The 13,267-nt window shown below is 39.8% G+C and overlaps 2 protein-coding genes across 3 annotated transcripts; one reads left to right on the top strand and one right to left on the bottom strand.

Annotated features, from left to right (window-relative positions):
* Positions 1–2,684: 2,684 nt before the first annotated feature.
* On the top strand, positions 2,685–3,733 carry LOC131102701 (G-protein coupled receptor 183). Its single transcript, XM_078797337.1, has one exon. It carries the CDS (start codon positions 2,685–2,687, stop codon positions 3,633–3,635), a length of 951 nt encoding a protein of 316 aa, XP_078653463.1. The 3' UTR covers positions 3,636–3,733.
* A 1,509-nt stretch (positions 3,734–5,242) lies between these two features.
* Positions 5,243–11,281, bottom strand: LOC131103730 (zinc-binding protein A33). 2 transcript variants are annotated; one of them, XM_058050220.2, is made up of 6 exons: positions 10,775–11,281; positions 8,644–8,739; positions 8,334–8,495; positions 6,666–6,688; positions 6,482–6,594; positions 5,243–6,405 (listed from the first exon to the last, which is right to left on the bottom strand). In XM_058050220.2, the coding sequence occupies exons 1-6, from the start codon at positions 11,159–11,161 to the stop codon at positions 5,867–5,869; spliced, it is 1,320 nt and encodes a 439-aa protein (XP_057906203.2). In that variant the 5' UTR covers positions 11,162–11,281; the 3' UTR covers positions 5,243–5,866. The 2 variants fall into 2 exon arrangements, with proteins under 2 accessions (XP_057906203.2, XP_057906202.2); XM_058050219.2 differs by having other exon boundaries at positions 5,244–6,405; positions 8,334–8,564; positions 10,775–11,280.
* Between the last annotated feature and the right edge of the window lie 1,986 nt (positions 11,282–13,267).

Here is a 13,267-nt window from a genome sequence, read left to right as displayed (position 1 = left end):
GCGCAACGCTGCGAAGAAACATCATACGTTTCATCCAGGTGAGTAAATAACAAATATATTGAATTCTCTTGATTTTTCTTACATATATTTTTTTAGTATTGAATTAAGGAATCGTAATATTTTATATGTTCAGCCTATAAAAGATTTTACCAGCCAGACAAAATGAGATTGGATTATTATTATTATAATAATAATAGTATAATAATAGTTTTTATATATTGGCATCAATATGTCTTAATTAAATTTGAAAAATTAAAATGCATACATTTGACTTTTTTATTATTAAAAATGTACTTGAATTATTTAAATAAATTTTTATACTATGTACAAATATTGAAAAATTATTAAATATCATATTTTACATTTAGGGTACACAAACCTTTTTTTTAAAAAAAATTAAAATAAAATAAAATTTATAAAAATATATACTATAATTAAAACATAAAATTATTTTAAATACCTTAAAAGGCAATAATGACATAAAATATATAAAGTTGGTAAATAACAATATTAATCGTAATAATCATCATATTTAAAATGGATTGCAATGAAAAATTACATCAAATATATTTTAGTATTATTTAAAAAAACAAACCTAAAAAATATATAATTATATTTTGAAATGTCTTGCAAAAGCAAATAATTTGACTTTTGTTGAGACAGCTAATAAAAATTATGAAAAAAAACCACCAATAATAATATGAATGAAATATTACACACACAAACCGGAGAGACAGCCAGCTTACAACAACTTTATTTAAAAATATAAAGTAAAACACAAAGTACAAATAGAATTGTATTTCACAGAAAAATGAATCAAATAATTTTAACGACATTCTGCGAAACTGAATTTTTCTACTCTAAACCTGAACAAAACACAATGAATTACATATGGCGTCTCCAGGGAGGGAGCGTCTTTTCCAGCGAGCTCCTGTCGGTGTGATTAGTCCCACGGGAGGAGACAAAAGCCTGAGGTGTTTGAGTGGTCTCCGCACACAAACAAGAAGGTGAGGAAAGAGGCCAAGAAGAGAGCTGAGCGGTGTAGTCGGAGTAGTCGCCTCCTTGATGGCAGCACAAGGAACAATACCTGCCTGGGCTTCCTGAGGTCTACCTGGTGGAGGGCTCCGAGATGCTCACATTTGAAGAAAACTAAAAAAAAAAGACATAACATGCGTCCATTACACTTCTAAAGCTGACCATTTAAATTTGTGGCTGGTGGACTTTATAGTCATCTCTACGTGGGTGGAGCTTCCAGCTGGAGTCCCCCGAGGTGATTGAGATGTCCCTGAATGCAGCATCCGGGCTCCCTGAGGAGGGTCCACACAGTCACAATAACAAGATAACAGCCTGAGGGGAAGCCCTGATAGTGTTTAGAAACATGTTTACCCCCTCCCATAGCTGCCTGTCTTCACTTCAGACACAGACCAGAAATAGGCATTGTAATCAACAGCAGCTTAATTAAAATCACGAAAAAAAATAACTTTAACTTAAAAAAAGAAACTTTTTCTACATCGATAATCTAAGTAAATATTACAAGTGTCATTCTCAAGTAAATTATACATCATTCTTAAGTAAGATCTACTTCCTTTTTTTTAACGCTGTTGCTGTGCAGGAACAGTATTATACTCCACAGCCTCCACTTTGCTGCATCTGCCCATTTTCTTGCTGCCCTCAGTCTCCTCTTGGATAAAATGTGGAAATTGGAGTCATTCTTAATAAGCAAGGTTGACACTGGCTATCTACAGTATATCTTATTTATATTGATGCTTTTACCCCCATCCCCCCCCCCCCCCCCCCCCCACACACACACACACACTCACCATCTAGCTCAGGACAAGAAAAACATTTTTTTTACCATATATTATAAATATATAAAAATAGAATAAATGGAAAATAATATATAGAACACAAATATTTATAATATTATAATTGGTAATATACTGAGAAAAATAAGTTGGAATTTTTGGAAAATTAGCTTGTGGAAAAACTCATTAGGAGAACAAAATTTACAAGAATAAAGTTTAAATATAATAATAAATAATAATAGCAGCAATAATGGAAAAAAACTGCAATAATTGTATGAGAATAAAGTCAAAATATCAAAAGAAATAAATTTTATTCTAACAAGAAAAAGTTGCAATTTTATAAGAATAAAATCTAAATATTTTGAGGAAAAAAATTTTTTTTCATCCATTTTGTATTGAGTTATAGACATGATAACCAGCACAGAAAGCTTTCTAGTTCTTCTAGAATCTGCACCTATTCAGCTTTATTTCTTTGGATCTTGTGCTTCCCATGAAAACAGTCTGTTTTAATGTACGCCCCCTATTTTTCAATATGTAGCCCTAAGTGGGGGAAAAAAGTTTAGACACCCCTGCGCTAGCTTGTTTGCTAGCTTGTTTTGGGTACCGTCAAAATGTGTTTTTATTTAATAGTTACTAGGATATCTTTGCACAGAAATCTGATTAAAACTAAACATACTCAACAAAAATACTTTTGTTTTGGTGTTAATTAATGTAATTAGTGTAAATTTAGAAATGCTAATTTCACTCCATTGCATTCAACATGCTTTATGGGGCACTGGCATTCCTGCCCCTAATGTAGACTCTCTATTGTACTGAGTGAGTGATTGGCCTATTTTCACTATTATTATTGTTACTCCTGTCCAATCAGAGTCCACAGTAATGGACACCAACGCATCCTGGCCAACGGTCCCAACCCCAGCCAACATCACCGCCACCATCAACGCCACGGTCAAACCCTTCAGCGTCTTTGACGGCTGCGAATCCCTTGTGGAGGGAATCCTGTTCGACCTCACCCTCCAGACCATCAACGTAGTGGTGGGGATCCCCGCCAACATCCTCGTCATCGCCATCCTCATCCGCAACCGCAAAGAACCGTCCACCTCGGACATCTACCTGGGTTCCCTGGCCTTCATGGATGCCTATTTTGGCTCCATGACCCCAGTCATCTTCCTTAATCTCTACCACTGGCAGAGCAAGGAGGTGTGGTCTGCCCTCAAGTTCTCCTACGGCGTCAAGGACACCAGCGGTCCCTTGTTCCTCTCCTGCATCTGCTTGGATCGCTTCATCGCCGTTCTCTTCCCGCTCGCGTTCGGCCAACTCAAACACGTCAAGTATCGGTTAAGTCTCTCCGTGTTGGTGTTCTGCCTCACCTTCGCCTATTCCGCTGCCAAGATGGTAGGCGGCTTGCCTAACTTTGAGAAGGTGTTCACCGGGGAGATCCTAGCCACCTTCACTTGGATGGTAGTGTGCAACGCGTGCATCCTGTGGACGCTGAAGAAGTCCAGCGGTGCGGGGAAAGACGACATGCACCCCATGAAGAGGAAGGCCTTCAAAACCGTGCTCGCCATCCTTTGTATTATCGTGTTCACCTACCTGCTGCCTGTTGTCCTCTTCCCCTTTGAGGACTACTACGCGCCCGACGTCTTCCGCTGCTACGTGCAACCTGTGGGATTCGCCTTCCTCAACATCAGCAGCACCATTCAACCCCTCGTTTACCTGTCTCGCCTGGACAAGGTGCCCTTCCTGCCGATGAGCTGCATTAAAAAATGGTGCCGCTTTTTCCTTACGGAGAAGGACAAAAAACAACGTGGACAAAACGAATCAACATAGAACTGCAGTGTAGTTATTTGCAGTATGGCTAAAAATACTTTAACCTCAGAGTCTGTTTGACACGCCGCTATAAAGTCAACACTTTGGCGCCCCCGTGTGTTCGCCAGGTGCAATTACTCTGCCTAGACATACACTGTAAACCCGAATAAGTTAGCAGAACTAAAAAAAAAAAGTGAGGCAATCAGTTGCCACATTTTTTTTAAGTTCATAAACTCAAACATTTGAGTATATCAGAGCTTTAATATTTGGAGTTGATATTAGATATACTTTTGTAATTTTTCCATAGGAAGAAGGTGTGTATGTGTAACCTACACAGTACAAATCTATCTGATGCAATGGATTTATTCTTAATTGATTATTGGTTTGATTTAGTCATGTTTTTTTAGTAACTACAAATTCTTTTAAGTAGGTTACACAAATCTGCAAAAAGTTCATATTAAAATTAAAAAATTTAAATAAAAGTTAAATAAACTGAAAAGACAGATAATGCAACTGGCAATCAACATTTATTAGTAGAACTTTTAAGAAAATTTTAAGTTAACTATACTTATACCAGGCTGCACGGCGGTCAAGTGGTTAGCGCACAGACCTCATGGCTAGGACACCAGAGCATGTTCTCCTGTGCATGCATAATAAGTGATTTCCTTATTTAGACATCTAACATTTTTGTATTTAGAGCGTAGGAAACCTCTTAACAACCATCTAAATACATTATTAGAGCCCTCTAGACATTACATAACACCCCTATGGTCATGTTTACAATTGTATTACCCAATATAGACATAAGAAGAGAAAATAATACATATATAAGTCCACCCTCTGTGTGGAGTTTGCATGTTCTCCCCGTGCATGTGTGGGTTTTCTCCGGGTACTCCGGTTTCCTCCCACATTCCAAAAACATGTTAGGTTAATTGGCGACTCCAAATTGTCCATAGGTATGAATGTGAGTGTGAATGGTTGTCTATATGTGCCCTGTGATTGGCTGGCGACCAGTCCCCAAAACATATTAGTTAAAAGTACTATTAGTTAAGAACTTTGAGTATGTATAACTTCATTTAAGTAATTTGAACATTCAGGTTTACAGTGTACAGTACCAGAGCAAAGCTTTCATTTCTATAATGAACACTGTATATGTAAGAGCATTAAACACTTTATGAGCAAAGTACAATGTGAATTTCTTAAAATAATAAATCCAGGGCTACATTTAGCTCCCTTCCAAAGGTTAAGAGCAGGGGTCTCAAACACGCGGCCTGCGGGCCAAATGTGGCCCGCAGGACACTAGTTTGAGGCCCGTGTTATTGCGGCCCGTGCAAGTTTGATATGGATGCTGTATGGTATCATGTACCCAGAAAAAATTATTACGTTTGATTAATGTTCATGCTAAAGGTTAAATAACTGTTAATAGTTATCCTCCCTATCCGTGTGGAAGTGGTAAGTTTTTGGCTATTTAAGTTTAAAGGAAATAACTTGAAGGCTACCGTTTAGGTCGCTAGCTAGCTCTAGTTTGCAAGTTAGCATGTGTTTCAAGACCCTGCAGTTGCGCAATATGTTGTAAATAAAAAAAGTATAAATGTGACTATAGTCGTGCTTTGTCATGTCTACAGGGCTCTAATAATGCTTTGTTCATTTTAATCTGAAAAAAATAATTTGTCTACCCACCAACTATATGTGGTTTCTTAAGGTTTTATTATTTGCCGTTTTATTATTATTATTATTTTATTTATTTATTACTGATTGATTTTCTTTATTCTTAATTTGTTTATTTATTTTTCACCTTATTTTGTGTAGAAAAATAAAAATTAAGATATTTGAGAACAGTGAATGTTTTATCAGAGCTTTTCTTGTAGAAAATCGGAACCAAAGCAAAGTTTATTCATTTTTCTGTTTTTAATAAATGCGTTTTTTTTTGTTTTGTTTTTTTTGGAAAACCTGATGCGGCCCAGTCTCACCCAGACCCTAGCTCCAGTGGCCCCCAAGTAAATTGAGTTTGAGACCCCTGGTTAAGAGCAAAGTTGAGATGAATGGTATACATTTTGTTTTAAGTTGTATTGTCATTGACTAATATTTGAATTTGTTTAATAATCTGAAACATTTAAGTGTGACAAACATACCAAAAAACTAAGTATATATTCCCATCTTTCAAAACAGCAGAAAACAAAAAAAATAAAGTGCAACAAAATGTAATCTTTGAGAGAAAAATCACCAAAAAATAACACTCTATTAATGGAAGCTTATTGACGCAGCATTGCTACAAGGACCCTCTCCGACATGATCCTCAATGGCTGACTGCTCTGCGTGTAAAAGTAAGGCAGTAGTGTTTCCTGGAAGTTGTGCGTGTACGTGTAAATAAGAGCATCCGCGTCGGCGTCAAAAAATGAAACAATCCCTTTGTCATAATCCACGTGCACTTTGACTCGCTCCAGCGTACTTGACACCTCCACGATGGTAGGGGGCGATGTCATTGCCTTGATCTGGCCGTCCCGGAAACACAACGTCCAGAAGCCGTTCTCGGGCCGAGCATTGACTTCCGAATTCCTGGGTATAGAAGACGAGGCCACGCCCAGCAGCCAGTCTTGATTGCTTCCTGTTTCCACCACCCAATGGTGGCTTCCTGAGCCCAGCGAGGTCATGCCCACCACCTCGGCGCTCATGTGGAAGCGCTCCGGGTTGTCGGGGCAGCTGTTCATCTCGTCCTTATAGTGGAGGGAAGTCAGATTGTCCGACAGGATGAGGCAAGGGTGTGCTGTGTTTGGGTCCAAGGTCACAGGGCCTGTGAAAGACAGGAAATTAGTATTTTTGGAAGTATTTTTGGAGTATTTTTCATTTTGTTTACACGGACAACTTACTGTAATCAATATGTTGCAGCATTTTCTCCCAGACTTTGTACTTGAGGTTGGAAAGGTGGTTGGTGACGTCGATGAGGACGCCACACATGTTGTCTGAGCTGGATGTTGTGTTTCTGTGGTGACAGGGTACATTTTACAGCGACACTACGTCACAGGCGGAAAGTAGAGCGTTCTGTCCACCTACCTGTCCTCGTTATCTTTAAAATTCTGTCAAACGAAAAAAAAATGTATGAGTCACAGATGTGCTTGTTAAGGTTACATTTTATGCAAAGTATACTTTTTCATTATGGGTCTCACTGTACCATAAGATACACAAAATTACAGTAGTTATTGAGGAACTAATGACCAAGGCACATACATTTAGAGTAGTTATTGAGGAACTATTGACGTAACAAGTAGTCACTGAGGAAATAAGGCACAAATGTACAGTAGCTACTAAGGAACTAATGACTAAGGCACAAAAAATTTTGAGTAGTTACTGAGGAACTCTCGACGTAATTAGTAGTCACCGAGGAAATAAGGCACAAAATTACAGTAGTTATTGAGGAAATAATGACCAAGGCACATTTAGAGTAGTTACAGAGGAAATGAGGCACAAATTGCAGTATTTACTGAGAAAGTAATGACCAAGGCACATACATTTAGAGTAGTTGCTGAGGAACTAGTGATGTAATGAGTTGTTACTGAAGAAATAAGGCACAAAAGTACAGTAGTTGCTGAGGAACTATTGATGTAATGAGTAGTTCCTGAGGAAATAAGGCACAAATGACAGTAGTTACTGGGGAAGTAATGACCCAGGCACATACATTTAGAGTAGTTACTGAGGAACTATTGACGCAAGTAGTAGTTACTGAGGAAATAAGGCACAACATTGCAGTAATTCCTGGGGAACAAATGACTAAGGCACATACATTTAGAGTAGTTACTGAGGAACTAGTGATGTAATGACTAGTTACTAAGGAAATAAGCCACAAAATTACAGTAGTTATTGAGGAACTAATGACTAAGGCACATACATTTAGAGTAGTTACTGAGGAACTATTGACGTAATGAGTAGTTACTGAGGAAATAAGGCACAAATTACAGTAGTTACTGAGGAAGTAATGACCAAAGCACATACATTTAGAGTAGTTACTGAGGAACTAGTGATGTAATGAGTTGTTACTGAAGAAATATGGCACAAAAGTACAGTAGTTACTGAGGAACTAATGACTAAGGCACATACATTTAGAGTAGTTACTGAGGAACTATTGACATAATTAGTTGTTACTGAAGAAATAAGGCACAAAAGTACAGTAGTTACAGAGGAACTAATGACGAAGGCACATAAATTTAGAGTAGTTACCAAGAAAATCTTGATGTAATGAGTAGTTACTAAGGAAATAAGGCACAAAATTACAGCAGTCACTGAGGAACTAATAACTACGGCACATACATTTGGAGGAACTCTTGACGTAATGAGTAGTTACTGAGGAAATAAGACACAAATTACAGTAGTTACTGAGGAAATGATGACTAAGGCACATACATTTAGAGTAGTTACTGAGGAACTATTGGCGTAATGAGTTGTTACTGAAGAAATAATGCACAAAAGTACAGTCGTTACTAAAGAACTAATGACTAAGGCACATACAGTTAGAGGAACTATTGACGTAATGAGTAGTTACTGAGGAACTAATGACTAAGGCACATACATTTAGAGTAGTTACTGAGGAAGTAGTGACGTAATGAGTAGTTGCTCAGGAAATAAGGCACAAAATGACAGTAGTTACAGGAGAAGTAATGACTAAGGCACATACAGTTAGAGGAATATTGACGTAATGAGTAGTTACTGAGGAAAGGACAATGCCACCTTGAGCAGGACTATGCCATCTTCCATCAGCTGCTCCCGTAAGACGCTGATGGTGTCGGTGAGGGACAGGACCTCAGCAGATATCTCCTTCATCTTATCGTTCATCCCTGCAATCTTCTCCTCTTCCTCCCTCTTCACAGCCGCTAACCTGGCCTCCTCCTCCTGGCGAAGGGTTTGACGGAGCTGCTCAAACTGACACCTGATCATTTCTTGCGTTTCCAGCGCCTGATCCTGGATCAGAACCATCACTGGAGTGGGTCAGTCGGTCCTGTTTACGTCTGCTTTTTTCAGGCCAATGAGAGCAGCTTACCTTGATGTGCTTGAAAATGTCCGCAGAGGTCTTGTGTATTTTCTTCAGGTTGTCCACTTTGTCTTGCAGACTCTTGAGGGATACGTTGAGTTGCTCCTGAAAGTTAGCATAGCATGCGCCTCAATGTTTTGACAGCTAGAGGCATGACAATGGGTAGACTTACTTGAAGGACGGCATTCTACCTGTAGGTGTTTGCTACAAGCAAAAACAGGGCTGGCTAACTGCTAACCATTGGGGATGGCTTTAGTCATCAATGGCTTAAAGGGGACCTACTATGATGCCCATGTTTCGGCCCTTTGTATTGAGTTGTGGACTCCTATAGAGCAGCTACACACAATAACCAGCAGAGAAAGCTTTCTAGGTCAAACAGAATCTGTACCTATTCCAGCTGTATTTCTCGGATTTTGTGCTTCCCATGAAAACGGTCTGTTTTAACTTATTCCACCCACGGGTCACATCAATAAGAATTTGTTGAAGCAAAATGGAGCGCATTACATCATTGCAACCTGTAGAGGCGCTGTTGATTATTTGATCTCAATTAGTTAGCAATCAAAAAAAAGGGGGCACCTTTCGCAGATTTTTTTTTTGGTCAGCAAATGAACGCTGTTATAGACTTGAGCTGGTCCTTCAAGAAGAATTGCATTGTGGGAAGTTGAGTCTCACTTTGTCTTCTGCCTCCTGATTGGACCATTGTAAATCAGTCTCCTTCATGCTGAACTGCCGACGGCCTGTCTGCTAGCTTGCTAGCCTTGCAGTCAAAATAGGTGTATCCCAATAACAGCATTGTTAGCTAGCTCATATTAACTTGTTTTCTTGTGTTATAATGCACAGAAAGTGGCAGAAAGCAACAGTCAAGTGGTTAGCACGCAAACCTCACAGCTAGGAGACCAGGGTTCAATCCCACCCCCTGTGCATGCGTGGGTTTTCTCCGGGTACTCCGGTTTCCTCCCATATTCCAAAAACATGCTAGGTTAATTAGCGACTCCAAATTGTCCATAGGTATGAATGTGAGTGTGAATGGTTGTTTGTCTATATGTGCCCTGTGATTGACTGGCAACCAGTCCAGGGTGTACCCCACCTCTCGCCCGAAGACAGCTGGGATAGGCTCCAGCACCCCCCCCCCACGACCCTCGTGAGCATAAGCTGTAGAAAATGAATTAATGAATAGTTAGCAATTTTTTTTAATTTATTTTTATTACAACAAATGAGCGCTGTTACAGACTTGGGCTGACCCTTCAAGAAGAATTGCATTGTGGGAAGTTGAGTCTCACTCTCTCTCTTTAATCTGTCTGTCTGCACAGCCCATTGTCTTCTGCCTCCTGATTGGACCATTGTAAATCAGTCTCCTTCCTGCCGAACTGCCGACTGCCTGTCTGCTAGCTTGCTAGCCTTGCAGTCGAAATAGGTGTATCCCAATAACAGCATTGTTAGCTTGCTCATATTAACTTGTTTTTTGTGTTATAATGCACAGAAAATTGGCGACTCCAAATTGTCCATAGGTATGAATGTGAGTGTGAATGGTTGTTTGTCTATATGTGCCCTGTGATTGGCTGGCGACCAGTCCAGGGTTACCCCGCCTCTCGCCCGAAGACAGCTGGGATAGGCTCCAGCACCCCCCGCGACCCTCTTGAGGATAAGCGGTAGAAAATGAATGAATGAATGTTTCACATAAGGATTGTGAAGGATGGGCAAAATTCCCAAAGTTCCCCTTTAAAGACTTGATCCAACCTCTGACTAATACACAAAAATGTGGCGCTCCAGGATTATTATCCGTATTTTTTTCAGTTTTTGCCTCTTGTCTCACTATGGTGTCCCGTATGTGTGTCCCCCTGACCCAAAAACAGTACAGACCTGTCCCAACAAAATTCCCCACAAAGCATGAAGCAGCCTGCAAAGTAGATGGACAAATGAACAAAAATATGATGTCCCCCTGTTTTATCCATATTGTAGTCATTTTATTCTCCATTTTTGTAGTTTAGCCACAATAGAAGAGGCCCTCCAACTCCAGAATCCCATCATTCTTTGTATATGTGTGTGCTTCACATTTGTAATTTATGTTATAATAAATAATGACTGTTACTATTATATACACACACAGCCAATTGCAGAAACACTAATACATTATCTTTACCTTGCAGTCCAGCACCGCCTCCTCTACAGGTGAGCACTGATGGGTCTTGTGGGCTTTGGAGCACTGGCACACCACACAGATGAGCTCCTTATCCACCAGACAGAAGAGCTTATACTTCTCCCTGTGCAGATGACACATCATCATCTCCTCCACAGCTTCCATGTCCCTCCTGGCCTGCACCGCCTCACAGATGTTCCTGAGGGCCAAGTTTGGGAAATGGCTGGACTTGGAGGCCTTCTTACGACACACGGGACACTCTCGCAGCCTGGCATCCCAGCAGCGCTCTTGGCATCTTCGACAGAAGCTGTGGCTGCACGACAGCACCACCGGGTCCTCGAAGAGGTCATGGCAGATCGGGCATGTAAGATCCTCCTCTGGTACTGACATGATGAAGTTTAAAGACGAGGAGCTACACTTTAGAAAGAGTCCGTAACGTCCTCACACGCTTCTGTCATAGCAAACTCTTTGACTTGTTAGGGCGTAGCTAAGGCAGCGGCGAGATAACAATGCAAAAATGTTGAACCAGGAAATTGAGCCCCATTGGCTACTCCCCGGCTGGTTACTTGGTGCAAGTGTGGAATGCGATCATGCAGGATGTCAACGCTTCATGCTTTTTGTTGTTGTTTTCAGCAGCACCATGCCGAATGACCAACTATCAAAGCGTGTTAATCCATTACAGATAAGTGACTGTGTGATCATTTCTTTAAAAAAAAACTTGTTGCAAAACATTTTCCTTTAGTTGAAATTGCTGGTTTTCACTTCTATGAGCTTTCAGACTGGATAAACCAGCTTTTCCTTTGTTTTTGTTTTTTTTACCAGACTAGCTGCTGCTGCATTTGAACACTTGGTAAGTTTTAATTGTACATGTCCCTTATATGGGCTGCACGGTGCTTGTGTGCTTAGCGCGCAGACCTCACAGCTAGAAGACCCGGGTTCAATTCCACCCTCGGCCATCTCTGTGTGGGGTTTGCATGTTCTCCCCGTGCATGCGTGGGTTTCCAAAAACATTCCAAAAACATGCTAGGTTAATTGGTGACTCCAAATTGTCCATAGGTATGAATGAAGTGTGAATGGTTGTTTGTCTATATGTGCCCTGTGATTGGCTGGTGACCAGTCCAGGGTGTACCCCGCCTCTCGCCCGAAGACAGCTGGGATAGGCTCCAGCACCCCCGTGACCCTCGTGAGGAAAAAAGCGGTAGAAAATGAATGAATGAATGTCCCTTATATGGGCTTCACGGCGGTCATGTGGTTAGCGCGCAGACCTCACAGCTAGGTTCAATTCCACCCTCGGCCAACTCGGCACACAAACACACGCAGTCAGGTTGAACTGTCCACGATAAAGAATAGCTTTGTAAACACGCTGGGAATAATGAAATGCTGTTTATGTCTGAAATAACCCAAGAAATGCTACAAAAACATTGGCGGTGTGCCTTTCTTGTTGCTAGGGAGAATATTACTAGGATGCCTGTTATTTGGAATGGCTGAATCTAATGGTAGTTACGGTGACGCTGATTTCAAACATGTACTTACACAATTCGACATATCTGGAAAAGCGTAGAGAGAAGTAGAACCACTGTGTCTATCATTTATTCTGAATGATTTAATTAATTTATTAATGTATTTTGATTTTTATTATTTTATTATTTTATTATTTTATTATTTTATTATTTTATTATTTTATTATTTTATTATTTTATTATTTTATTATTTTATTATTTTATTATTTTATTATTTTATTATTTTATTATTTTATTATTTTATTATTTTATTAAACAAGGTATTATTATCATCTATTATATATTTATTAGAGATACCTGGTATTGGCTTTCTTGCATGTTCTCCCCGTGCATGCGTGGGTTTTCTCCTGGTACTCCAGTTTCCTCCCACATTCCAAAAATTGTCCATAGGTATGAATGTGAGTGTGAATGGTTGTTTGTCTATATGTGCCCTGTGATTGGCTGGCCACCAGTCCAGGGTGTACCCTGCCTCTGGCCCGAAGACAGCTGGGATAGGCTATGGCATACCCCCTCGACCCTCGTGAGTATAAGAAAATGTATGAATAAATGAATGAAAAAAGTTGAGAAGAAAGAAATATGAGGCTAACTGGTTAGCTTGCTAGCTCGATTAGCTTGAGTCAACATAAGAGTGTAAAGGTGACTATAAGGGTGTTATTTTATGTCTACAGGGCTCTAATAATGTTAACGTATTTAGAAAGACGTAAACAGACATGAAAATATTCCTTTATTTACATTGAACCTATTAATTTAACACTGTTGGTCTGGCCTGGAACCAATTAACTGCCAAAAACGAGGGACAACTGTATGTAAAAAGTGGACAGTAAGTGCACTTCTTACACACACTGGTGTGGACAAACACTAGGGCTAGAATTTGGTCAACACATTTCTGATACACTACTGTGGGACAACAGTACAGTAGAATTACTACACTGCCCCCTAGTGGCTGTGAACTGCTATTATTATGATGATAATAATG

Source organism: Doryrhamphus excisus, linkage group LG16 (genome assembly GCF_037039965.1).
Source record: "Doryrhamphus excisus strain RoL-2023G ecotype Guam linkage group LG16, RoL_Dexc_Guam_v1.1, whole genome shotgun sequence".
NCBI classification, from domain to species: Eukaryota; Metazoa; Chordata; class Actinopteri; order Syngnathiformes; family Syngnathidae; genus Doryrhamphus; species Doryrhamphus excisus.
Note: the sequence above shows the minus strand (reverse complement) of the source record. Positions and strands in the feature narration are given on the sequence as shown.